This window comes from Paroedura picta, chromosome 1 (assembly GCF_049243985.1).
Source record: "Paroedura picta isolate Pp20150507F chromosome 1, Ppicta_v3.0, whole genome shotgun sequence".
Taxonomy (NCBI): Eukaryota; Metazoa; Chordata; class Lepidosauria; order Squamata; family Gekkonidae; genus Paroedura; species Paroedura picta.
This window is the reverse complement of record NC_135369.1, coordinates 17,527,707-17,552,570: the sequence shown is the minus strand read 5'-3', so window position 1 is coordinate 17,552,570 and position 24,864 is coordinate 17,527,707. Positions and strand designations below refer to the sequence as shown.

General features: G+C 47.6%; 1 protein-coding gene across 3 annotated transcripts in view; it reads right to left on the bottom strand.

Moving 5' to 3' along the window:
* The window catches only part of DNAJC4 (DnaJ heat shock protein family (Hsp40) member C4), a 74,059-nt gene extending 57,012 nt beyond the window's left edge, over positions 1-17,047 (bottom strand). For all 3 annotated transcript variants that reach the window (XR_013228625.1, XM_077324113.1, XM_077324123.1), the window contains exon 1: positions 16,857-17,047. Coding sequence is in view for 2 of the 3 variants with exons in the window: in XM_077324113.1 (XP_077180228.1) it covers positions 16,857-17,022 (166 nt within the window). In the remaining variant the exon portion in view is untranslated. The remainder of the gene's footprint in view (positions 1-16,856) is intronic.
* Positions 17,048-24,864: the final 7,817 nt, after the last annotated feature.

The window sequence follows — 24,864 nt, the reverse complement described above, 5'->3', positions numbered from 1 at the left end:
GTATTCAGGAATGCAATGGGCGCTAGCGAGCAGCGGCAGGGAGAGCGTGCCGGAGGGGGCATACCAGAGGCAATGGGTGCATTGGTGGCGAGCAGGTCAGTGGCAGGCAGGCCGCTGGGAAGCAAGCAGAGCGGCGGCGGGCACACGGAGGACTGACGGCCAGCATCTTGGCGGTGGCTGGGCAATGGCGGCTGTCATGCCGCGTCCCTGCCGAGCAACGAGTGGTTGGGGAGTGTTACGCTGGCGGCCAGGGCCGTTCGGAGCTCCTGGCTCGATAGCGGGCAAACAGAGGGCCGTGGGGCTCCGCTGGCAGGAAGGCCTCATTAGAGGCGGTGGCTCCGTGGCGGGCAGGTGGAGGGCCATGGGGCGCCGCCGCCAAGAAGGTGTTTCTGGAGCAAGTGGCTCTGTGGCGGGCGGAGGGGTGCGGGCTGCCGCTGCCGGCCATGCTTCTAGGGAGTGGGTGCATTGACGGCAGGCAGCTGGAGGGCCACGGGGCGCCCTGGAGTCAGGAAGGAGGTGAGTTGGCCAAGCGCAGCCGTCACCACCCAGGAACTGTGTGGCGGCGATGCTGGGCACGTGGCCTTATGCGGCTGGGGGAGGCGGACGCTCTCGGGGCTGTCCCCTTCCGGAGGCGCCTAGCTTTGATGAGCACTTCTAGATTGGCCCCCTGCCTGTGGTTTCCTAGGGCTGGACAGACCCGTACAACAGACCCAAGACCCGGACAGCACCGCCCTGATGGCCCTTTTGAAAATATATAGAGAAACTATATAGAGAAAATAGAGAGAGAGTAAGGATTACTGCTGCAAGCCACTACAAGTTGGCTGGCCAGAAGCGGCAGTATATAAATTTAACAGAGTCCTAGCCCTCACCTGGATAGACCTCAGAAGCTAAACAGGATCAGCCCTGATTAATATTTGGATGTTAGACCATCAAGGATGTCCAAGGAAAGCAACGGCAAACCATCTCTTAATGTCAATTGCCTTGAAAACCCCACAAGGTCACCATAAGTCAGCTGTGACTTGACTAGAGGCTTAGAACTTACAGAACGCTTCAACCCTGGTTGAAGCTAACCATGGTAAGGTTACAATCTGGCTGCCGTGGTTGGTTTCCGGTCATGACCGGAGGCCTGCTGGCTGTACTGCAAACAGAGATACCCAAGAGAAACTACCCAACCCTCATTTGTGCAGCCCTAGGCCTTCGACACTTAACCCCGGTTAATACTAACCATTATTTGCAAACAAGGCGGATCCTTCAATACAGTTTAGGACAGGGGTAGTTAAACTGTGCCCTTCCAAATGTCCATGGACTACAATACCCATGAGCCCCTGCCAGCATTCGCTGGCAGGGGCTCATGGGAACTGTAGTCCATGGACATCTGGAAGGCCGCAGTTTGACTCCCCCTGGTTTAGGATGATGGAATACAATGCTTAACCACCATGGTTAAGGGCCAAACTTCAGTTCCAACCATTCCCAGAAATAGTAGAGAATGGCCTTTAAAACAAAAAGAAAGCTCAGAACGTTGCCAAGGGGGGGACTCCTTATGAAGATAGGTTGAGGGACTTGGGAATGTTCAGCCTGGAGAAAAGGAGGTTGAGAGGGGACATGATAGCCCTCTTTAAGTATTTGAAAGGTTGTCACTTGGAGGAGGGCAGGATGCTGTTCCCATTGGCTTCAGAGGAAAGGACGCACAGTAATGGGTTTAAACGACAAGTACAACGATATAGGCTAGATATCAGGAAAAAGTTTTTCACAGTCAGAGTAGTTCAGCATTGGAATAGGCTGCCTAAGGAGGTGGTGAGCTCCCCCTCACAGGCAGTCTTCAAGCAAAGGTTGGATACACACTTTTCTTGGATGCTTTAGGATGCTTAGGGCTGATCCTGCATTGAGCAGGGGGTTGGACTAGATGGCCTGTATGGCCCTTCCAACTCTATGATTCTATGATTCTATGATTCTATGACTCCAGCCTCTTCCCCCTCCCCCAGCTATTTTCCTGTGTCGAAACAGCACTGGGGAGGGGGTTATTCCCCATTGTTGTTGCTGCACGTGAAAAGAACTCTCCACGCCCTGCGGTAAAAACAGGGAAATAACTCGCCCACAGCGCTGGTTTGGCCTTGCCTCATTAAAAACCCAAACATGTTGTTTGGCCCTCAGAATTCCATTTGTCCAGAGCGAGTGAGATGGGCATGTGGCGCCCGGGCAGGCTGAAACGGGCACATATGTCGGTTTGGGGAGCTGACCTTCCACGCTAGCAAAGGCTAAATGGTTTGGAGAGCCCTTCTCTGGGGAGAGATGTGCTCCCGGCCTCCCCGAGGAGTCGTTTCCGTTCAGATGCGTCTCACAAAGCTTCCAGGAAGAGCCTCCCGGGGTTCCAAAATCCCCACGGCAACTTTTGCGAGGATAATCAAAATTAATGCTAATTAGAATGGCTCGCACTCGGGCAGTAGCTCATTTTTAAAACGGCGAACGCTGGCTGGCTCCCTTTGGCTAGAGGGCCAAGTGGGGACTCGTCCGTCTGCCGTTTTTATGGCTGGAACCCTCTCCTCTGAGCTCTCTTTCCCGTAATTTTTTACAAGCAAACAAAGCAGCTGCAAGCGGCAGGCCGTTTGTTTTTACAACGATCCTATCGCTTACTCCCGAAAGCGCCAACTATTAAACTGGGCCGGGTTACTTGCGCCCCAGGGAGAGGTTCCACAGCCGAGCAGAACGCTGGAATTTAGGGCCAAAGCGATTCGAGGCAATCGTCCTTTCAAAGGGGGAAACCCCTCCAAACATCAGACCCACAGCCAACTATGTGCCACCTTACTGCGCATAGCCATGCGTGCATGTAGCGATGCATGCAAACAATGTCCAATTGTCTTCTTGTGGGTGACATTAAAACCCCACACAGGAAACACAGGACACGTAGGGTCCCGTTCCTGAAACATTTATCCTGGGTAAGCACTACTGGGATTAACCCACGGTTGGTTTTTCATCCAAGTCCTGCTGAGTAGTTAGCTACAGAAAAAAAGATTCCATTCACCCTCAGGAATGTTAAGTAGCTGGCAGGCTGCGTGTGAGTTCTACAGAGAAGAGGCAGAGAAGAGCGTGTCTGGAAGCCATTTCCCTGGCACGAATGAGAAGAAGCCGAGCTGGGTTTCTTTATACCCTGCATTTCACTATCCAGAGGAGTCCCAAAGCAGCTTGTAAGCACTATTCCCTTCCTTGCCTCACAACAGACACCCGGTGATGTAGGTGGGCCTGAGAGCTCTAAGAGAACTGCTCTGTGAGAGCAGCTCCAGGAGAACTGTAATTAATCCAAGATTAGTCCAGCTGGCTGCATGTGAAGGCACAGGGAATCAAACCTGGTTCTCCAGGTTAGAGTCTGGCGCTCTGAAACACTACAGCATGCTGGCTCTTGCTGTTTGCAGGAGATTGTTTTGTCCACTCCGTGAAGGCCGGAGGCAGAACCTGTAATTTTTTATACCAGGCCTGGCCAATCCAGAAACCTCGCCCTGCTGGCCAATCCCAGACTCTGATGCTGAGTAAGCCTGTTTAAAAAGAGGGCTCTCATGCTCACATGAGATCTTACAATAGTTGGTTAAGCCAGCTGCAGTGTTGTGCAGTCTCCTTTGTATCCTCCCCCCCTCCACCCGTGTGTTTTGCTTGTTTTTAATTTTAAAAGGAAGAGTAACTGAGAACAACTCTTGGGTTTCCCATAAAATGACAATACGCGCCCCCAAAGCTGTGCCCAAGCTTGCTTCCCCCTTTTCTGCTGCTTGCCAAGTGGCATCAGCCCAACCAGACTTCTGATGGACTGTACAGATTAAAATAACATCCTTTTGGTGGCAGCTGCCACCACATTGTCCTTTCTATTCTCTCTCTCTCGCCTCTCTTTCCCCGTGCATTTTAAAAAATTCCTCCTTGTGTCTCCTTTGCTTGAGCTTCTTTTATGTGTATGCGCTCCTCCCAGTGGCCATGTTGTGGCTGTTCCCACCACCCTCAGTCACAATTCCAAAGGTGGTCACAGATGCAAAAAACGTTTGGGATCCCGGTTCTAGAACTCCAGATTCACCTAACAAAATGTGTGAGTGGTTGATTTGGGACAGACAAGTCCTAGCAAATCCACCATAAATGAGCCCACAGTAACACAATAAAATCAGAGTCCAGTAGTACCTTTGAGACCAACAAAGATTTATTCAGGGCGTGAGCTTTCGAGTGCAAGCACTCTTCCTCAGACTGTGATCTTCTTACATGACAGGGAATATATAGCAAAAATCAATTCTGTTACATCAGTAGACTGTGTCATAACCAAATACAGCCAATGATAATCCTTTTTCAAAACAGCCAATCAATCCCCTAGAATTCAGTGTACTTTACAAAGAGAAACCAAAATGCTGCTATTGATTGGCCAATACCCTTGGGATTATCCCAAGTAGCATTCTGACCCTGTGCTCAACAGCTCTGTAACTGGACTAGTGTGCATTCTAAACTAAAATTTGAGGTGTCTTACTGCAGGGGCCCCCAACGTGGTGTCTGTGCGCACCAATTCTGCCTGCCAACCTCTCTCCTGGCGTTCACTAATTGTTTTTAGAAAATGGGTGGGGCCAGATGGGACAATGGCTCAGCAGGGCTTCTGATTGGCCACTGGAGTGCTGGCTGGCTGTGCAGATTAAGCTAACCTCGTTTCAAAGGCACCTGCCTCCACAATGTTGGCTTACTCTCTCTCAGTTCTCTTTCCCAGTTTTATAAAATTACCCCTCTTCTCTTCTGCACTGGCTCCAGCTCCTGCGGCAGCCGTTTTGTGGTTGTGCCCACCACCCGGTGTCAGAATCCCAAAAGTGCCCACAGGCTCAAAAAGACTGGGGAACTGTGTTTTAGGGTCAACCCAAGCATTTATTTCATTTAAGTGTTTACCTCAAGCCTTTCCTCGCAGTGCAAGATAGCATACAAATCACTATTAAAACATTAAAGCAGGGGTAGTCAAACTGCGGCCCTCCAGATGTCCATGGACTACAAATCCCATCAGCCCCTGCCAGCAAATGCTGGAATTGTAGTCCATGGACATCTGGAGGGCCGCAGCTTGACTACCCCTGCATTAAAGCCAGTAGAATAAAAACCAAAGACAACCACCGTCCCCTTTGAGACTCCTGGTACAGCACATAAAAACCAACCACCACCACCACCACCACAACAGCATCTCCTCCACCTCTTTCTTCAAAAGCCAGCAGTTCATACGCCAGTAAAAACAAAACTGGCAACAAAACTGGCATTCAGTGTTTGAATTGTGCACCAGCTGAACTAGGTTCTGATCACCCCTTTCTTGCAAGGTGAACTCTCAAGTCTCAAGCCTCCCAATTAAAGTTGTTGATCTCTTGTGTGTGTGTGTGTGTGCGCGTGTGTATGCAGCAGCAGCAGCAGCAGCAGCAGCAGCAGCAGCAGCAGCAGCAGAAGAAGAAGAAGAAGAAGAAGAAGAAGAAGAAGAAGAAGAAGAAGAAGAAGAAGAGTTGGTTCTTGTATGCCGCTTTTCTCTAGTCAAAGGAGTCTCAAAGTAGCCTTTCCCTTTCCCCTCCCTACAATAGATACCCTGTGAGGTGGGTGAGGCTGAGAGAGTCCTGATATTCCTACTCTGTGGTGAGCCCAAGGTCACCCAGCTGGCTGCATGTGGGGGAGTGCATAATCGAACCCGGCTCGCCAAATTAGAAGTCTGCACTCCTGACAACTACATCAAACTGGTCAGCCTTTCTCAACATTTTTACCGTTGAGGAACCCCTGAAACAACCCGTAGGAAGCGTAGCTGTGGACACCCTCCCCCAGAGCTCCTCCCCTCTCTACCCCCTCTAGGCCCATCACTGGCCATGGGGGGGGGGGGGCAGGTTGACATGACCATATATGGTCATATCACAAGATAAATATTTAACACATTTAAAAAATACATTAAAATTAATTAACTCCCACCCATTCAGGAAACACTTCCAGGGCTGTCAAGAAACCCCAGGGCTGTCACAAAATCCTGGCTGGGCAACCTGATTTAGGTTGATCCTGCAATGAGCAGGGGGTTGGGCTACATGGCTTATATGGCCCCTTCCAACTCTAGGATTCTGTGTCCTGTGCACCAGACCCAAGGAATGTAATCAGACTAGAACACCTGAAGATGCCGGTGACTCACAGAGAGACGGAGACAAGCTGATCTACCATCCTTTGTGCGTAAGACCTCCACTGCAACCTTTTATCACAGTAATCCAAAGAAGCAGCTGACCACAATTTCCTTTTCTGCACTCACAATGGGGCTGGAATTTCCAAAAACAAAAAGCACCTGGCGGCATGGCACAAGCCCATCATAAGCATCCTTATCGCTGCAAACAGGAGAGAGCAACGGGATAAATATTAACACAGCCCGCTCAAAGAGGGAGGAGGGAGGGCACGCCCAGGGAGATGCTGCCCTCCCTACCGTTGTCTTTGTGCCCCACGCCCACCTCTATCTGTTTGCACAACAGCCCTGAAAGATGCCCCAAAACAAAGACAGGAAATGCAGCTGTAGCTTTTTTGCAAACTCAATAACCATTTGGTCAAAGAGATACAAACCAGGATGACAATATTATCAAACTTCAGATTTCATTTCCACCCTTCCTCTCGAACTCAAAGTAGGACCAAGTGGGGTGATGAGGGAACCACCCTGCGCAGCTACCCTATGCAAATATTAGATCTGTTTAGTGATGGAGACATCCAGATACAAGAGTAAAAACCCACTGGTCTATTTCAGAGGGGTTGCTGAGGAGAGTTCTACCCTTGCCTGGAGCACTCAAGACCCGAGAAGGGCAAGACCCACCTGCAACTGATAGTGTTTCCACTTTAAAAAGAGCTGGTGTAGCATAGAGGCTGAGATATGAGTTGTGACCTGGGAGAGGGGGTCCAGCTTGGTGTAGTGGTTAGGAGTGCAGACTTCTAATCTGGCGAGCCGAGTTGGATTCCTCACTCCGCCATGTGCAACCAGTTGGGTGATCCTGGGCTCGCCACAGCACTGGTAAAGCTGTTCTGACCGAGCAGGAATATCAGGGCTCTCTCATCCCCACCCACCTCACAGGGTGTCTGTTGTGGGGAGAGGAAAGGGAAGGCGACTGTAAGCCGCTTTGAGACTCGTTCGGGTAGAGAAAAGCCGCATACAAGAACCAACTCTTCTTTTTCTTCTTCTTCTTCTCCTCCCTTATTCAGATGTGCTATGAATTTGCTTCACAGCTTTAGACTCTCTTTACCCTATATCTGCAACACGGGGCTCATAACCATTGCCTTTCTTATAGGCCTGTTGTGAGGACAACTAAAAGATAATGCATGAAAAGGACTGAATACACTTTACAACTGTCCAAAGTAATATACAAAGTAATATTATATCATTGCCCTGATGGGAGACCACCGAGAAATTACCAGGGTCGCTACATAGAGGCAGGCAATAGCGAACCTCCTCTGAATGCGTCTGCAACATGACAATAAATCCACTGTGCATTGTAGGAAAAATACCCACATAAAACTGCATTATATAATAAATAGGTTTAAGGCCTGTTGTAGCCCAAATACAGCGGGCGCTAGTGGGCAGGCGGCTGGGTGCGGGAGGGCCCCCCGGGCCCCCTCCCACCTGGGCTGGGCGCCCCCCTCCCCCCCCCGAGGCCCCAGCCTCATCCCAGGGAAGAGAGCAGGCCCGCTGCATCTCCGACACGGTAGGCCTGCTCCTTTCCCCGGGACAAAGCCTTTCCTCCCCCCCTCCCCCCTGAGGCCCCGAAGCCCATGTCCCAGCTTCGACGGTGGGAAAGGACAAGGGCCACCGCGTCTTTGATGCCGCGGCCCTGATCCTTTCCTGGTGGCGAACGCTCATCCCCAGCCCCCTTACCTCCCGGACTGACACTTGGAGGGGCCAATCAAGAGCCGCTTCGTGTTTTAATCCCAGACTCGCCCCGCCCCTTTCTCCTCCCACATTGCCCTTACCGCTTTATTACTACCGCTCCCGCAGAGCAGTTTACAGATATAACATAGTTGAAGCTTGAGTATCCATGAGCTGTAACTACAAATTAGCCTGTTTTGCTAAAAGAGTAATACAACGAAGTACCTTGGACATTTGGAAGCTCTACACACATCCTTAAACATAATATCTTGCTGTGTAAACTATGGGCAGCAACCAGCTTCATCAGTGAACTCTCTCTCCATCAAGAACTCTCGTCATCAAGAGAGTATACCAGTTTACCACGCATTCCCTTGCAGCACTATGTAAAACAGAATTGTTTCAGAGGGCATTTTTATAAAGTTAATAGGGATAACAAGTTTTGAGCCAACTGGGTGTAGTGATTAAGAGTGTGGCCTCCAATCTGGAGAACCGGGTTTGATTCCCTACTCCTCCTCCACAGGCAGCCAGCTGGGAAACCTTGGGCCAGTCACAGTTCTCTCAGAACTCTCTCAGCCCCATCTACCTCCCAGAGTGTCTGTTGGGAAAGGAAGGGGAGGCCCTTGTAAGTAGCTCTGAGACTCATTCAGGTAGTCAAAAGCGGGTTGCTAAAAACCCAACTCTTCTTCTATATATTTTAATTATTTGATTTTATTTATACTTTGATTTCTAGGCCACCCCTCCCCACTTGGGGCAGCTAACAACACATAATCACATTAAAACCATATTTAAAACATAATAAAATGATTTAGAAGAAGAAGAAGAAGAGTTGGTTCTTATATGCCGCTTTTCCCTACCCGAAGGAGGCTCAAAGCGGCTTACAATCACCTTCCCTTTCCTCTCCCTACAACAGACACCCTGTGGGGTGGGTGAGGCTGGGAGAGCCCTGATATCACTGCTGTCAGAACAGTTTTATCAGAGCCGTGGCGAGCCCAAGGTCACCCAGCTGGCTGCATGTGGGGGAGCGCAGAATCGAACCCGGCTCGCCAGATTAGAAGTCCGCATTCCTAACCACTTCACCAAAATGGCTCTCTTTAAAAATAATAACATTTTTACCATTCCTGCAACCCCCACTATCTCTTCTATTACACTATCTCTTCTATTACAAAAGAAAGATTAAGGAATATACTTTAATAAAGGGAACAGGACTATAGAATATACTGCTTTGTACAGTAGTATGCTGTATCTTGCTATCACTGCATTATTTTCAACTTACATCGTACCAGTTTCAGAACTGTTTAACACATCATGCCTAATATCCCGTGCATTCCGATTTCTGTAATCCTAGTCCTACTGCATTGCTTATTAGGTCGCACAACACTGACTGCTTTGCCTTACACTACGGGTGGCCAAACTGTTGTCTACAATTGTAGTCCATGGACTACAATTCCCATGAGCCTCTGCCAGCATGTGCTGGCAGGAGCTCATGGGAATTGTTGTCAATAGACATCTGGAGAGCTACAGTTTGGCCACCCCTGCCATACACTGTGTAATCCACCCTGAGAGTCAGTGAGAAAGGTGGAACTAAAAATGTAGCAAATAAATCATCAGTAAAATAAAAATAAGAGCCAACTGGCCAGTCTCAGGGCCTATGCACACGCTGATGACAGGCTCACTCTATGCCTGGTCCAAATACAACTGTGGTGGTAAATCCATTTTGAAATGTAATTCTCAGGCCTGATTCTGATTGTGAAGGCTTATGGCAAGTGGGGAGAACTTGTGTTATTTTTGTAACCTGAAATGACCCTGGTGAGCCTGCATTTGTCCTGCTGGAGAAACTTGTGTGTACTGAGCATATGTTTTTGAGAGTCAAAGCTCCTTTCCTCAGAACTCTGACATTCAAACCACTCCAAAACCTTATTGTTCTCTAAGGTGCTGCTGGATTCAGATCTAGTTGTTCTTCTGCAGACCAACATGGCTACCCCCTGAAACTATCTGATGAGCTATTTCCCCAGTGGGATATACAGTGGGCCATTTTGGGTGAGGAAAGCATCTTAATCCCCCTTTCCTCACGCACTGCAGTCCTGATCTGCATCAAGCTCCCACATGCCTGAGATTCACGTTTCACAAACTGGAGGGAGCTCCACATGCGGCAGTATCTTCTTTGATGGGAATAAACCAAACAGCAACTGCCAGAGGTTCCTAGACTCTTCTACATATATCTCACTTATACTGGCTTCCAGTTTGTTTCCAGGCGCCATACAAAGTGCTGGTTTTGACCTCTAAAGCCCTGACCAGCTCTGGTCCAGAGTACACGAAGGACCATAACAACCAACCCAAGATGTGAAGGGCTTCCCTCTGGAAATCGGCCCAAGCAGATGTTCAGCACAAACACATCTCTGAAGGTATAGAGTTGAAGACCTGACCTTTCCAGGAATGTCTGTGAGTCAGCTTAATTAGTTCAGTGATGCTGCAGGGGGAGAGGAGATGAGCATGGGCAGGGCTCCATAACTATCTTCTGTTGTGGTGGAAAGAGACACCAAGATGCAGCCGGTACATTGCAACCCCATAGGTTTTCAGGGCAAGAGACTAACATATGGCTTGCTGTTGCCCGCCTTTGTGCCATGAGCCTGGATTTCTTTAAGGGTTTCTTTAAGGGTTTGCCATCCATAAACTAACCAGGGCAGATGCCGCTAAGCTACTGAGATCTGACAAGGCCTGGGCCCTCCGGGTCAGAGCTTATCTTCTATAGATTAGATCTGGGTTCTGTAGGTTAGATCTGGGCCCCTTACTGGCTAGCCAGGTCATTGGGAATCCCTGGAGTTGCCCCCTGAGGCATGGTGAGCATAGGATCTATGGTACTAGGGAGGGAAGTGGGACTTTTTGCCACCGAGGGGGTAGGTTTATAGGGATTTTACTATTGTTTTAGAGGGATCATAAGGTGGGTCAACTATAGTTACCCACCAGAAGCTACGTTAGAGTGGGAGTGGTGGGATATAAATGTAAAGATAAATGAAAATGAAATAGATTATGGCTTAGGACAGGGGTAGTCAAACTGCGGCCCTCCAGATGTCCATGGACTACAATTCCCAGAAGCCCCTGTCAGCATTTGCTGGCAGGGGCTTCTGGGAATTGTAGTCAATGGACATCTGGAGGGCCGCAGTTTGACTACCCCTGGCTTAGGACATAATTTTATTCCGGGGTCATTTGCAAGCAAGCTAAGTAAACATGACAGTAAACACTCCCTGCTGTTCCGTGATTGGCAACCACCATTAGATCACCTTAGAATGACTTTTTACAAACTCAGGTAATAAAAGAAGCAAAATCATCTAGTGCTGGGCCTCTCTAAACCACTGGTTGTCAGAGCAATTATGGCTCAGTGGATATATGGCTGCCCACTCAGGTGTGGAAATCCAAGATTTTTTTAGGGTGAAGGCAGAGGCGAGGGATGGGAGTCAGCTCAGCACGCCATGCCCTGTGATGCTACATCCAGCTTGAAGGCCAGTGCCTCAAACCCCTCATGTGAGGCCTCTTCCTCCCACTAAAATTCTAATTTTAAATTTAAACTTTCTGCCTTATATCCCTTCACTTAACAAACAGGCAAACCTCTCAAAATTGTCTTCAGGCTTTTTCTCAGTGTTAAAATGAAAAATCCAGTCTGAAGACCCTGAAGAGGACACCAACTCACAAGCAGTCACATCTCTCCCCCCCAGCCAGCCTCTTGACTTCAGTGTCTTTGCTGGCAACTATCAAGCAGTTTTTCCTCATCTCTCTGCAACATCTTTGCCCTGGATGGCCCAGGCTGGCCTGATCTTGTCAGATTCCAGAAGCTAAGCAGTGGCAGCCCTGGTTGATATTTAGATGGGAGACCACCAAGAAAATTGAGCGTCACTACACAGAGACGGGCAATGGCAAGCCACCTCTGGAAATCTCTTGACCTTACAGTGTCACCTTCAGGCACTTGCAACTTCACAGGTCCAAAAAAAGACCCTATGTTTCCTCCAGCGGAACTAATATCTGTAGTCTGGAGCAGAGGTAGTCAACCTGTGGTCCTCCAGATGTCCATGGACTACCATTCCCATGAGAATGGTAGTCCATGGACTACTCATGAGAATGGTAGTCCATGGACATCTGGAGGACCACAGGTTGACTATCCCTGGTCTGGAGTTCAGCTGTACATCCAAGAGCACTGCAGTCACCATCAGAAGGCTGGCAGTCCTAAAATGATACCAAGATACCCATGAAGCAAGGAGATCCAAGATCATTCATCAACTTGGGGAGGGGAAGCAAAACAGCAAATTAGAAGCAGCCCCTTTGAGTTTTCAAGGCAACAATGCCTCTGCTTAGCACATGGTCTCCCATCCAAGTACCAACCAGGACCAACCCTGCTTAGCTTCCAGGATCTGAGAAGATCAGGCTAGCCTGGGCCACCCAGGTGGGGGCAGCAGGTGGCACTGGGCAAAACACTGGGAATACAATGGGAATCATACACACAGGATGCTTTATTTCAGATGGGGAGGAGGCACAGAGCAATTTACAACTTCCACCTGGATACAGGAAATGAGGGTTACCGGAAAAGTGGAAGGCTATAAAGTTCCTTGCAAGTTAAAACGATTGCATGCAACCATAAAAAGCATGACTGGGCAACACATTTACATTTTTTTCGCCAAACGGTTCCGCAGAAGCATACGTTAGACTCGGAGTAGGGTTTCAATTTAAAAGCTGCTTTACCAGCTTAGCAGCAGTCCCTTGTGCTGGTTTGGCACGGCACCCTGAAACGCCTTGGCGGCTCTGTAATGTTCCCACTGGGACTGAGGCCATTTGCAATTGAATCAGAATCGGTTATTGATTTAATGAGCAACAGAGGATCCAAATGCCCTGGAGTAAAACGTATTGAGAGAGAACCTAAAGGTAATTCAAGGACAACCATCTGACAGCCTCCAAAACAGAGTCCACTGGGTGGAGCATGTGTGTCCAACAGGCCTACCCGTCGATTAATCGATTAATTGGTAGAGAACAATTTTCATTCATGGTTCACAGAGTTGCCAGCCTCCAGGAGGGACCTGGAGATCTCCTGGTATCACAACTGATCTCCAGATAAATAGGAATAGAATGCCTAAGGAGGTGGTGAGCTCCCCATCACTGGCAGTCTTCAAGCAAAGGTGGGATACACACTTTTCTTGGATCTTTGGGACAGTGGTCCCCAACCTTTTTCAGGGAGGGCGATTGCGTGGCCGCGCATGCGCAATGTGCATGCGCAGCCGGGACGCTGAGGAGTCTCAAAGCGGCTTAGTTGCCTTCCCTTTCCTATCCCCACAACAGACAACCTGTGAGATGGGTGAGGCTGAGAGAGCCCTGATTTTACTGATCGGTCAGAACAGCTTTATCAGGGCCGTGGGGAGCCCAAGGTTACCCAGCTGGCTACATGTGGAGGAGTGCAGAATCAAACCTGGCACACCTAACCACTACACCAAACTGGCTGCTGGGATTTTCTTAGCATGACTCAAGCAACTTGACGAAAACAAGGATTGCTAAAAGGCTGGCTCTCCAAACATCTCCTATCCTACCCTAACCTGGCTGGCCCATGCTAACATGATCCCATCACATCACAGAAGCTCAGTAGGGGGAGCCCAGGTTACTCCCTGGATGGGTGACTACTGAGAGGCAGGCAATGGCAAGCCCCCTCTGAATGACCTTTATGTAGGAAACAACATGAGGGGTTGTCATAAATCTGCTGTGACTTGATGGCACAAACACACTCATATCTCCAACAAACTCCCAAACTTATAGATCACCTTCATTCACACTTAAGCCTGAATTTATGCTTCATCAAGCTTCAGGCCTAGTTACTGCCCTTTTAAAACTCCCAAGGAAGAAAAAATATCTTACCACACAAGGGCAAAATACATCAGCAGAGCAAACAACAACAAGAGCATAGAAACAGGTTCTTCTTGGGTTCTGTATGCTCCCCGTGGTTGGCCTCCCCACACTACAAGGGCTGCTGTATAGTTGAAGAGTTGTGTTTTACACACAGAAGGAAGAGAATGGCTCAGAGGTCACAATGCCAACGCCTCCCTGCAGTCATTGCTCACATTCATTCCTTGTTGCCCCTGGTTCTCCTCCCTCCTGCTGAAATGCAGGATGTGCGCACCTTGGAGCATTGCTTATGTTACTCAGGTAACTGCCCTGTACTAGGATGTCAGACTACACAAATAATACTCAACCTGGATGGTGTGCAGCTATCAGTGGCTCACTCCGCCAGGAACCTGGGTGAGATCCTGGATGATTCCCTCTCAATGAAGGCTCAGATCACAAGAGTAGCGTGGCTGGCATTCTACCATCTTTGCCAAGCCAAACTACTACTGACCTACTTGACCCCGGAACACCTAGCCACAGTGATCCATGCAACGGTCACCTCTAGACTGGACTTCTGCAACTCGCTCTATGCATGCCTCCCCTTAACTTTGATCCAGAAACTACAGCTGGCCCAAAATGCAGCAGCCAGGGTCCTCACAGTAACTTCATAGAGGTCCCACATCCGGCCCATTCTCCAAAAATTGCACTGGTTACCAGTCAAATTCTGGATCAGGCTTAAGGTTCTGGTAATTACCTTCAAGGCCACATGGGGTCTGGGCCCAGTGTACCTAAGAGACCGTCTCTCTGCCTCAAGGAATTCTGCTTGACCTCAACCAGGGCCAGAGTGGGCTTGTGCACCAGGGGCCCAATCCGGACCAATTTGGCTTTGGCACCCATTAAAGTCAATGGCATCATTGACTTTAATGGGAAGTCCAGAGTTCCCATCTTTCCCGGGGCCTGGGGGAGGTCCAGTTACAGCCTCCAAACTTTCAGGATAGCTCCGGGAGGCTGTATCCTGACCCCCCTCTTAATTTCACAATGATTGGACCACGGGGTCCACGTCCAGGGGTTCTGAAGGAGGGTGCCCCCATCTCTCCATTCTATCCAATGGAGAGTCCATCCCATTGGATAAAATGGAGCAGATGGGGGCACCCGAGGGGTTGCCAGAAGTCAGCTGGGACTTGAGGGCATTTTCCGCCACCAAGATTGCATAGCTGCTTCAGTTTGTAGCTTTCTGCCAATTTAGTATTGATTGTATTTGCAATTCTGCTAGTAGAAAAAGGTACTTATATTTTTAATTCCATACATTTGCCCATTAATACAATTTTATGTGCTAGCTATAAATGAAATTATGCATCTTATGTTGTTAAAGCAACAAAACAGGTTTAGATTAGATAGTTTATAGGTCGGATTAACCTCAGTCAAATCCCTGGTGGAGGAGCTCTTAGTAGCCATTTTAGTATATTTTACTAGCCAGCTTGGTGTAGTGAGTAGGAGCAACAGGTTCTAACCTGGCAAGCCAGGTTTGATTTCCCACTCCTCCACACGCACGTAGCTGGGCGACCTTGGGCCAGTCACAGTCCTGTTAGAGCAGTTCTGTCAGAACTCTCTCAGCCCCACCTACCTCAAAGGGTGTCTGTTGTAGGGAGAGGAAGGGAAGATGATTGTAAGCTGCTTTGACACTCCTTTGGCATAATAACTGACTTCTTACTTTGGAAAGCAGTGCTAACACTGACAATGCTATACAAATATTTATTTCAATAGACTTTGAACTCCGGTCAAGCTCATATCTAGTGGTCATAATAACTTTCGTAGTGTCCTACTCTTCCTCCAATGTATGGTTCCCAACAACCTGGAGGGAACTGTCCTGCCCCTTTAACGGAGGCTTCATGGAATGTTATTTCCTTGATTCCATTAAAAGTTTCACATCCTCCATTTCCCTACATTAGTCCTCTGCTAAAGGGGCAAGGAATGTTCCCTCCCTCAAGGCTCCTGTACCCAAACACCCGAAACCTCACAGTGAGAGGTAATATATAAATTAATTTAATAAACAATAAAGAACTCAAAATGGTTCTCAACTTTTCCATTTCACCCTCAGACCCTTGTCATGCAGTTAGACTGTGGCAGAGAAAAGTAACTCTAGTACAAGGTTCTATCTTTACATTTTGACCAAGGCTGAGTGTGGATTTCCTTGATCCTAGTCTAACACTCTAAACATCATGACACTGGGATATGATGGCTGCATGCACACTATACAGTTGCCAACTGCCCCATGAGGCCAGGAGTTTCCCCAGTATTGGTCTCTGGCTAACACCAATCCGCTCCCCTGGAGGGAATAGCAGCGGGGGGGGGGTCTAGTTAGACATCAAACCCCCACTGAGATCCCTCCCCAAACATCTCCAGTGCACTGCCGCCAAATCTCCAGTAATTTCTCAAACCACCCAAACCCAGCCTGTTCTGGAATGTGAATTTAACACTGACTGAAGTCATTAGGGGATCACAAAATGCTTCCATCATCATGCCCTGAAGTTCGTAGGGCTCTCCTTTCTCCTCTTTTCATGCTGTTAAGGGAACGCATGGTCTGAAGAAGAGAGATCTGTGGGGCTCAAAACCTTGTTAACTACATGGTAACGATGTGACTGCTCCTAATAAACAGGTGTTACAATGCTTTCGTTTTTTGCAGTGTGGATGTTACCTAACACACCAACAGAGTAGCAAACTCTAGTTTCTCAGGGGGAAAAAAATAAACGCCCCCCTAAGCCCTCCCCTCACGCCGTTTCTATCACGTGCAGGATTCCCAAAATATAAACAGCCAAAAGCGCTGGAGGACGGAGGTCACTAATCTGAAGGGCGGAACGCCTAAGAGGGCAGACGTTTCCCGGGTAGAAAAACGGGGTGACACCAATGGCAAGTGCAGCCCTGATCTGCAGAACGATACCGGAGGGATAAATGGCAATAAAAAAGCCGAGCTGAACAATGGTAATTTTGCATAGCGTGGAAAGGAACGGGCGGACTGCATTGCTGGGAGATCATTAAATCAACTCCCACCGACCCCCCCCCTGCCAAAAAAAAAAAAAAACACCCCGAGGGCAATTTGCAGGAGAAAGGAGGGCGTGGTAATGGTGGGGAGACGGCGGTTACTATAGAAACTCACACTTGGCGCGCGGGCCTCGACCGCCATTTTGATACCCCCGACTCGGGTTCGCGTCTCCGGCCGGCGTGGCCCCGCCCCTTTCGGAAGAGGGCGGAGGGAAGAAGCGACATCCGGGCACTTCCTCAATCGTGTTGACCTTTTGATCTGAGTTTAGGTTGGATAGCATCTGTTTTATGTCACACGCACAATAAGGATAATGATAATAAATAGTAATAATAATAATAGGAGTGTTTTATGTAACATGATGTTATATAATATTTAAATCTGTAATGTCATGTAATAGTTAATAAATCTATCCACACGTTCACAATTTTCCACCAGACATATTTTTCCCCTGTAATGTTAGGACAAGCGGAATCTCAACAGGAGAAGCTCCCTCGATGCTGGAAAAAAGTCACTTATTGAATTTCTTCCTGTTATGCCTCGCCTCCTGTGCCTTCACGCCTTTTCTCAGGCATGTTGACTGCTCTATAATAACAGGCATCTTCCCATCCCCACGCCAAGAAAAACTGAACCTGCAGAATGCCTGCCTACTGTGTAGTAAAGCACAAGACTAACAACATTGGTGGCAGGGTAAGAGCTCTTGTAAGTCACTGTTCAGACCCTCACATATTTCTGAGGAAATGAGCAGCGATTCACAAAAGTGCCTCCTCTGCCACAAATTTTGTTAAGTCTTTAGGCTACTGGACTTGCTCTTTTCTGCTACTATAGACAGACTAATGCGACTGTCCATACTGATCTACTTACTGTGTTGATTAAAAAGAATAGAAATCCCAAATTCAGAATATGGGATGGCAGAACTCTTAATGTATAGGAAAATAGATGGTAGATTTGGCCCTTGAGATTGCCAGATTTTTTTCGTCTTCTTGCGTTTTGTTCCCTATTAATACATTGTTCCCTTTTAATACATGGAAATTTAACAAAGCAACACTTTTCCTGGCTTGTCCACAAGTAGACGGAAAGTCTTTACTTGATTAACATTATGTGCTGTCTGGCAGATGTTAAAGCCCCAGAGTAAGGCCAACACACACACACACACAAAATAATTATTACAGTTGGCTACCCCACATAAAAGAAACCAGGGCATGCAACCCCATATATTTCTTGGACTTATTCCTATGAAGAATTACATCCTGCTAGAAGTCCATTTAGCCCAGCATCCACTTTCTTACAGGAGCCATCCAGGGCTGACTCCAGAGCTCAGCTGTGAGGTGGCTTCCAAAATTAGTTACACCCCATTGAATCACCTAGAAGAAAAGGCCAAATGATGTTCCCATCAAACATGAGTCAAATTTCACCTGAGGGCCACTGGTTGCCTGCCACAGAATTAATGAGCCCAGATTTGCTGGTTCTGCATCTGCACATTTAGAGCAATGATTTTGTTGTTGTTGTTATGTGCGAAGTCGTGTCTGACCCATCGCGACCCCATGGACAATGATCCTCCAGGCCTTCCTGTCCTCTACCATTCCCTGGAGTCCTTTTAAGTTTGCACCTACTGCTTCAGTGACTCCCTCCATCCACCTCATTCTCTGTCGTCCCCTTCTTCTTTTGCCCTTGATCACTCCCAGCATTAGGCTCTTCTCCAGGGAGTCCTTCCTTCTCATGAGGTGGCCAAAGTATTTGAGTTTCATCTTCAGGATCTGGCCTTCTAAAGAGCAGTCAGGGATGATCTCCTCTAGGACTGACCGGTTTGTTCGCCTTGCAGTCCAAGGGACTCGCAAGAGTCTTCTCCAGCACCAGAGTTCAAAAGCCTCACTTCTTTGACGCTCGGCCTTCTTTATGGTCCAACTTTCGCAGCCATACATTGCAACTGGGAAGACCATAGCTAAACGCACTTTTGTTGGCAGGGTGATGTCTCTGCTTTTTAGGATGCTGTCTAGATTTGCCATAGCTTTCCTCCCTAGGAGCAAGCGTCTTTTAATTTCTTTGCTGCAGTCCCCATCTGCAGTGATCTTGGAGCTGAGGAAAATAAAATCTGTCACTATCTCCATTTCTTCCCCATCTATTTGCCAGGAATTGAGAGGGCCGGCTGCCATGATCTTTGTTTTCTTGATGTTGAGTTTCAAGCCAACTTTTGCACTCTCCTCCTTCACCCGCATCAACAGGCTCTTTAGTTCCTCTTCACTTTCTGCCATTTTTCTGCAATGATTTTAGTGTTGTAATAATTCCCAACTGGATATTATTTATGTGTTTATTTTACATTATTTCTTGTCCTCCTTACTCACAGGGCGGATTACACATGAGCCAGTATCAACAACACAATGGGAACACCAATAAGCACCAGTGTGTTAGAATGTTAGAAGTCTGGGGCCACCAGAAAGAACTGAAGCAGAGCATAAGTATGCACGTGACACATTAAACGGTACAGAAATGACATAAATAGGATCCTACTTCCAGTAAGTCAATGGCAGTATAGATCACAGTTTTAAACATTTATCTGAGAACGTTTGTAAAACGTCTCCTGCAGTGCAACCCTATGAGCTAGCTTGGTGTGGTGATTAATAGTGGCATCGTCTACCCTGGAGAGCCAGGCTTGATTCCCCACTCCTACACATGCAGCCAGCTGGGTGACCTTGGGCCATTCACAGTTCTATTAGAGCTGTTCCCACAGAGCAGCTTTGTAAGTGCTCTCTCAGCCCCACCTACCTCACTGGGTGTCTGTTATGGGGAAATGGAAGGCAATTGTAAGCCGCTTTAAGCAGGTTGTAAAAACAACTATTTTTCATCTATAACCTGCACAGAAAAAATGTCTTGAATATTTCAGTTTTGCACAGATTTGCAGAAGGCCTGGAGAGTGGCAGCTTTCCTGGCCTCCCCAAGCAGGAACCACAAGGATTTTCTACAGGAAAAAATACATTTGCAATGATTGCATTAATGCCATGATAGCACAGTGTGTGGGTGTGGCAGAGGGAATATTTATGAACACAGACAAATGTGTTTTCCTGTTACTTTCTATCCCTTTGAAACATCAATCAGGTATCCTTTTCCTGCCTATTCTGTATTTTGACTTTGGGTTTGATTAGGGTTGCCACATCCTCCCAGAAGGAGATGTGGGGTAGAGTGGCCAGATCCAGGTTGGGATACTTTTGGAGATTTGGGTTGGGTCCTGGGGAGGAAAGGGACATCAGTGGAGCACAATGCCATAGAGTCTACCTTCCAAAGCCTCCATCTTCTCCAAGGGGTCTGATTTCTGTAGTCTGGAGATGAGCTGTAATGCCAGGAAATCCCCAGGTCCTACCTGGAGGCTGGCATCCTTATGTTTGATTGATAGCTAGTACAGTGTGAATGAGGTCACCTATCACGAGCCAGAAACTGCTTGTACTTTTAGTTTACTGGCTTCACAAACTGATCCATTAGAATCTTCCCCTGATCTGTCTCCAAAAAGAAAAAGAAAATTCTATTAGGGCAATCTTTCTGAAATGCCCTGGTTCTACGTACAGAATACGTTTCAAAAACAATTTCAGAATTGCAATTTGACAGCCTGACAGAATAAGCGTATGTCTGCGATTCATGGAGAGGAAGAATCCCAGCTTCAGGCTACGGCCCCTTCACCACAGCTTGGGTGTTGTGATCTTCATCAAAAGAACGGCTTTCCCATCTCGTGTGTCAACCGTCGTCCTGCTCTTAATAGCCAAAGCGTCCAGGGTCAACACACACACATACACACAAAGCTTGTAATCTAGATACGCATTTCAAGCTGATCATCGCTGACGCAAGCTATACTAATGCCGCTTTATAAAAATATGCAAATGTGCAAGGGAAATAGAGGTAAGAAATGTCAGGCCCTTTGCTGGACTTGTCTTTCTTGACGTGAGGGACGCCATAGAAAGGAGTAGTCTCTAAAGCAACTTGCCAAAAGGAGGCCACAATTGCTTAGTGCTAATTATCCGAATCGTGCCAAGGAGAGGGTGCCGTGTAACCGGCCAACAAAACACACTTTTGTCAAAATTGTTACACTGACTTCATTCTCTGGGTGGGGCACAATGGTCTCCATTCTCTCAAGATGGTTTCTTTTCACAATGGACTCAGTCAGGCCTGCAGAGCGGAAGTGCCAGAGGAAAGGAGTGCTTGTTGCTATGGGGGCTGCAGATCTGTCTCCTGAGAGGCAAGGGGGGCGGGATTGCCATGTCGTGTGAAAAAGAGGTTAAAGAATATGCTACGGGGTGGTGGTGGTGGTGGCGGCGGCAGAATATTTATTCCGCAAAGGAAAAGGTGCTCAGTAGAGGCTGTGGGTTCGTTCCCAAAGCTGAGGAAACTACCAGGAAGGTTCTTCTGTCTCCTGCAGCATGTGGTCTCAAAATAAAATTGGCAGTTTGTGAACCTGGATCTGTAGCTGTGCCTTTAGCCCGATCTTGTCAGATCTTGGAAGCTAAGGAGGACTGCCCTGGGACATCTCCAAGGAACACCCGGGGTCATGACATTGAGGCAGGAAATGGCAAGCCACCTCTGAATGTCCCTGGCTGCCAGACAATCCTTGGACATGATAAATCGATAATGCCATACAAAAGAGAAATAAATGTGCCTTTAGCAGGAAGTGTCACCTAGGGTTGCCAGGTGGTGGCTGGAGATCTGGGATTACAACTGATGTCCAGAAAACAGAGCAGTTCCTCTGGAGAAAATGGTCAGCTTTGGAAAGTGGGCTGCATAGTATAAAACCCCTGAAGTCCCTCCCCTTGCCAAACCTGCCCTCCACACCCAAGATTTCTTTCCCAAACTGGAGTTGGCAACCCTAGACTGCTATTTGCAGGTGGATAATGTCAGGGATGGAGGCCAGACTCCATTTTGTTCATTTGTTGTTGTTAGTTGTGAAGTCGTGTCCCATCGCAACCCCATGGACAATGATCCTCCAGGCCTTCCTTCCCTCTACCATTCCTCGGTCCATTTAAGTTTGCATCCACTGCTTCAGTGACTCCATCCAGCCACCTCATTCTCTGTCGTCCCCTTCTTTTGCCTTCAATCATTCCCAGCATTAGGCTCTTCTCCAGGGAGTCCTTCCTTCTCATGAGGTGGCCAAAGTATTTGAGTTTCATCTTCAGGATCTGGCCTTCTAAAGAGCAATCATGATCTCTAGGGCTGATTGGTTTGTTTGCCTTGCAGTCCAAGGGACTCGCAAGAGTCTTCTCCAGCACCAGATTTCAAAAGCCTCAATTCTTTGACCTTTGGCCTTCCTTATGGTCCAACTTTCACAGTTCTGGATATCAAGCTATTAAAAGCACAGAAGCCTCCAGAACAGGGTCATTCAACTGTTGGCAACTCCAGTTTAGATGGGAATGAGATGTTAAAGGCCTTCTGCTGTTCTCTCCCGGTAAACTCTACAACAGATTTTATTGGGGGCCAAATCCAACACATGTGCAATGAAATCCTAAACAGATTTACACCATTCTAAGAGTGTACACAGGAAGGGCCTAACTCTGCTTCGAATGACACTGCTGGAGCCTGTGGTATAAAATCCAGTTATCACCTCAGTGAAAAAAATATTTAAATGTACTGATACAGAAGGGTGCCTAAAATCTGCCATTTTAGGCCTTGCTTGGCCTAATTGGGAGAAGGGGACTTTTGTAAGTTACCCTCATTTTGGCCTTTCTTTGATGGCCATGGTAGAATCTTTGATCCCAGCAAGAGAAGTAGCAAATTTAGGACTCAGTTGTCATCCCCACAGTGGGGGTCCCCAAACCAGACAAAAGTTCGGTGGTCAAAGGTTTTTACATTCCTATATCTTCAAGGTTATCTATCCATTGTGGCTTTTTGTTTTTTTAAGATCCAGGATCTCTTCAACCAGTGTGTAACCTTATTTAAATCTGATTAGAAAAAAAACAAATTAAAATACCCCTCTTCAAGTTGTTCTTACAGCTGTAGCGTCAGTTTGAGCTCTTTAAACCAGGAAATGAAACTGTTCAGGGCGTGGAGATCCCTACCAATTTTAGGGATGCCGGCCTAGTCTAGATGGGACCTGGGTATCCCCCAGTATTACAGCTCATCTCCAGGCTACAGAGACCAGTTCCCCTTATGAAAGTATGTGCTTTGGACAGTGGACCTTTACAGCAGGGGTAGTCAACCTGTGGTCCTCCAGATGTTCATGGATTCCAGATATTCGTGGACTACGTTTGCTAGCAGGGGCTCATGGGAATTGTAGTCCATGAACATCTGGAGGACCACGGGTTGACTACCCCTGCTTTACCGTATTGGACCCCCCTGAGGCCATGTGCTCTCCAGGCTCCCTCCCCAAGTCTAACCCTTCCAACCCTCGATCTACGGCTGGCAACCTCAGCTGCCGTTAAAGAAGGGGTAAAATGAAATTGGGCTAGTTACGGTGTTTTGGGATATTGCAGAGAATAGCAAATGCCCCCTCCCCAAATGTTATCTGTCCTCCTAAAGTGTTCCCACTGAGATTAAACTTAATTAGTGCCAATTACTGAGCAGATTAGAGGCAGGCTCTTGTGGGGGCAAATCACTTACTGAATGGAACCACTGCCTGAGGGGTGTTGTGCGCAGTAAAGTACAAGATGGGAAGCAAGATTAATTTGCTCACGCAGGGTCGTAATCCCCTCCCGCAAAGCTGGGTACGAAGCCCAAGATTGCTGGGGACCGCTGTATGATGTAACCCTTGAAGCCAGAAGTGAAACAGAAAAGAGAACCAGTGAATTCTGGGTCCTGTTTGTTGTCATGCCACAATGTGACAGCGCCTTGAGCGCTGTAATGTGAAATTTGTGGTCAAGTTAAAATCAATGCATGTTCTTCAGTAGAAGCAGGTTATTATTTATTATTTATTTATTATTTAAATTTATATACCGCTGTTTCTGATTGGGCTCACGGCGGTTTACACCATAAAATAATAAAAACGCAATAAAACCCATAAATACCTGTAATTACAATTACTAAAGGTAACAAGACAGCAAGCGGAAAAACTACTAAGCTCACCCCCTCGACTAGCCAGGGCCAACCTTTTGACTGTCTTACTGGTGAGAGTGGGGAGACAGATCTATTTATTAACAGGTGGACATGGGGGATCTCAGATCTCAGGCCCCGCCCTGGCCTCAACCGCATGCCTGGCGGAAGAGCTCTGTCTTGCAGGCCATTATGAAATGGCTGGCTGTAAATTTCAATGTTCTTTGCAATGTTCATGCGCTTGCATGACTGTTCATGCGCCATAGAAAAAAGATTAATCCCTTCTCTATTTAGAAATGTAACTTTTCACAGTCCAAAGGCAAAGAGCTCGGTCCAGAAAAAGGACAGCGCCAGCAGCTCACACTCACCATATTTGAACCAGATGTCCTTTCCTGGAAAAAGACAAAGCAAAGCACAGAATGGGAATGCTTGAGATACTATGGAGAGGGACCAGAAAACAGAGATGGTTTCTGACAAATAAGAACAGCTGGAAAGTATCAGGACCTGACTTTTATAGACACCAATATTATTCCAGAGCACATAGAGATAGGAGGGTGTTATTTTTTTATATTTCCCAAAATGGCCCTGAAACAACCAGTCCCTGTGAAAGGGAAAATCAGCGGCACTTCCAGCTGATAATAGAACAGGCCGTCTCCACGGGTGTTTCACCATGAAGGATCTGTTCCTTGATGATTCTGGACGGGTTTCATCTATCTCCGCGTTAATGCTGTCCTGATTCTAATCAGATCCATCAGTCTCCTTTTCTTGCCTTCATCCGGAACCTGAACGAATCTCTTCCACGATCTCATGATCTTCTCGGAGATTGTTAATTCAGACTTTTCAGGGATGGAGCAGGTTTAAATTTGTTTTTTTCACAGTCAGAGTAGTTCAGCAGTGGAATAGGCTGCCTAAGGAGGTGGTGAGCTCCCCCTCACTGGCAGTCTTCAAGCAAAGGTTGGATACACACTTTTCTTGGATGCTTTAGGATGCTTAGGGCTGATCCTGCGTAGAGCAGGGGGTTGGACTAGATGGCCTATGTGGCCCCTTCCAACTCTATGATTCTATGTTTATAGTACCGGCATTGCAAAGGGGATTTTTAGAGAATGATTCTGTTCTGTAGAGA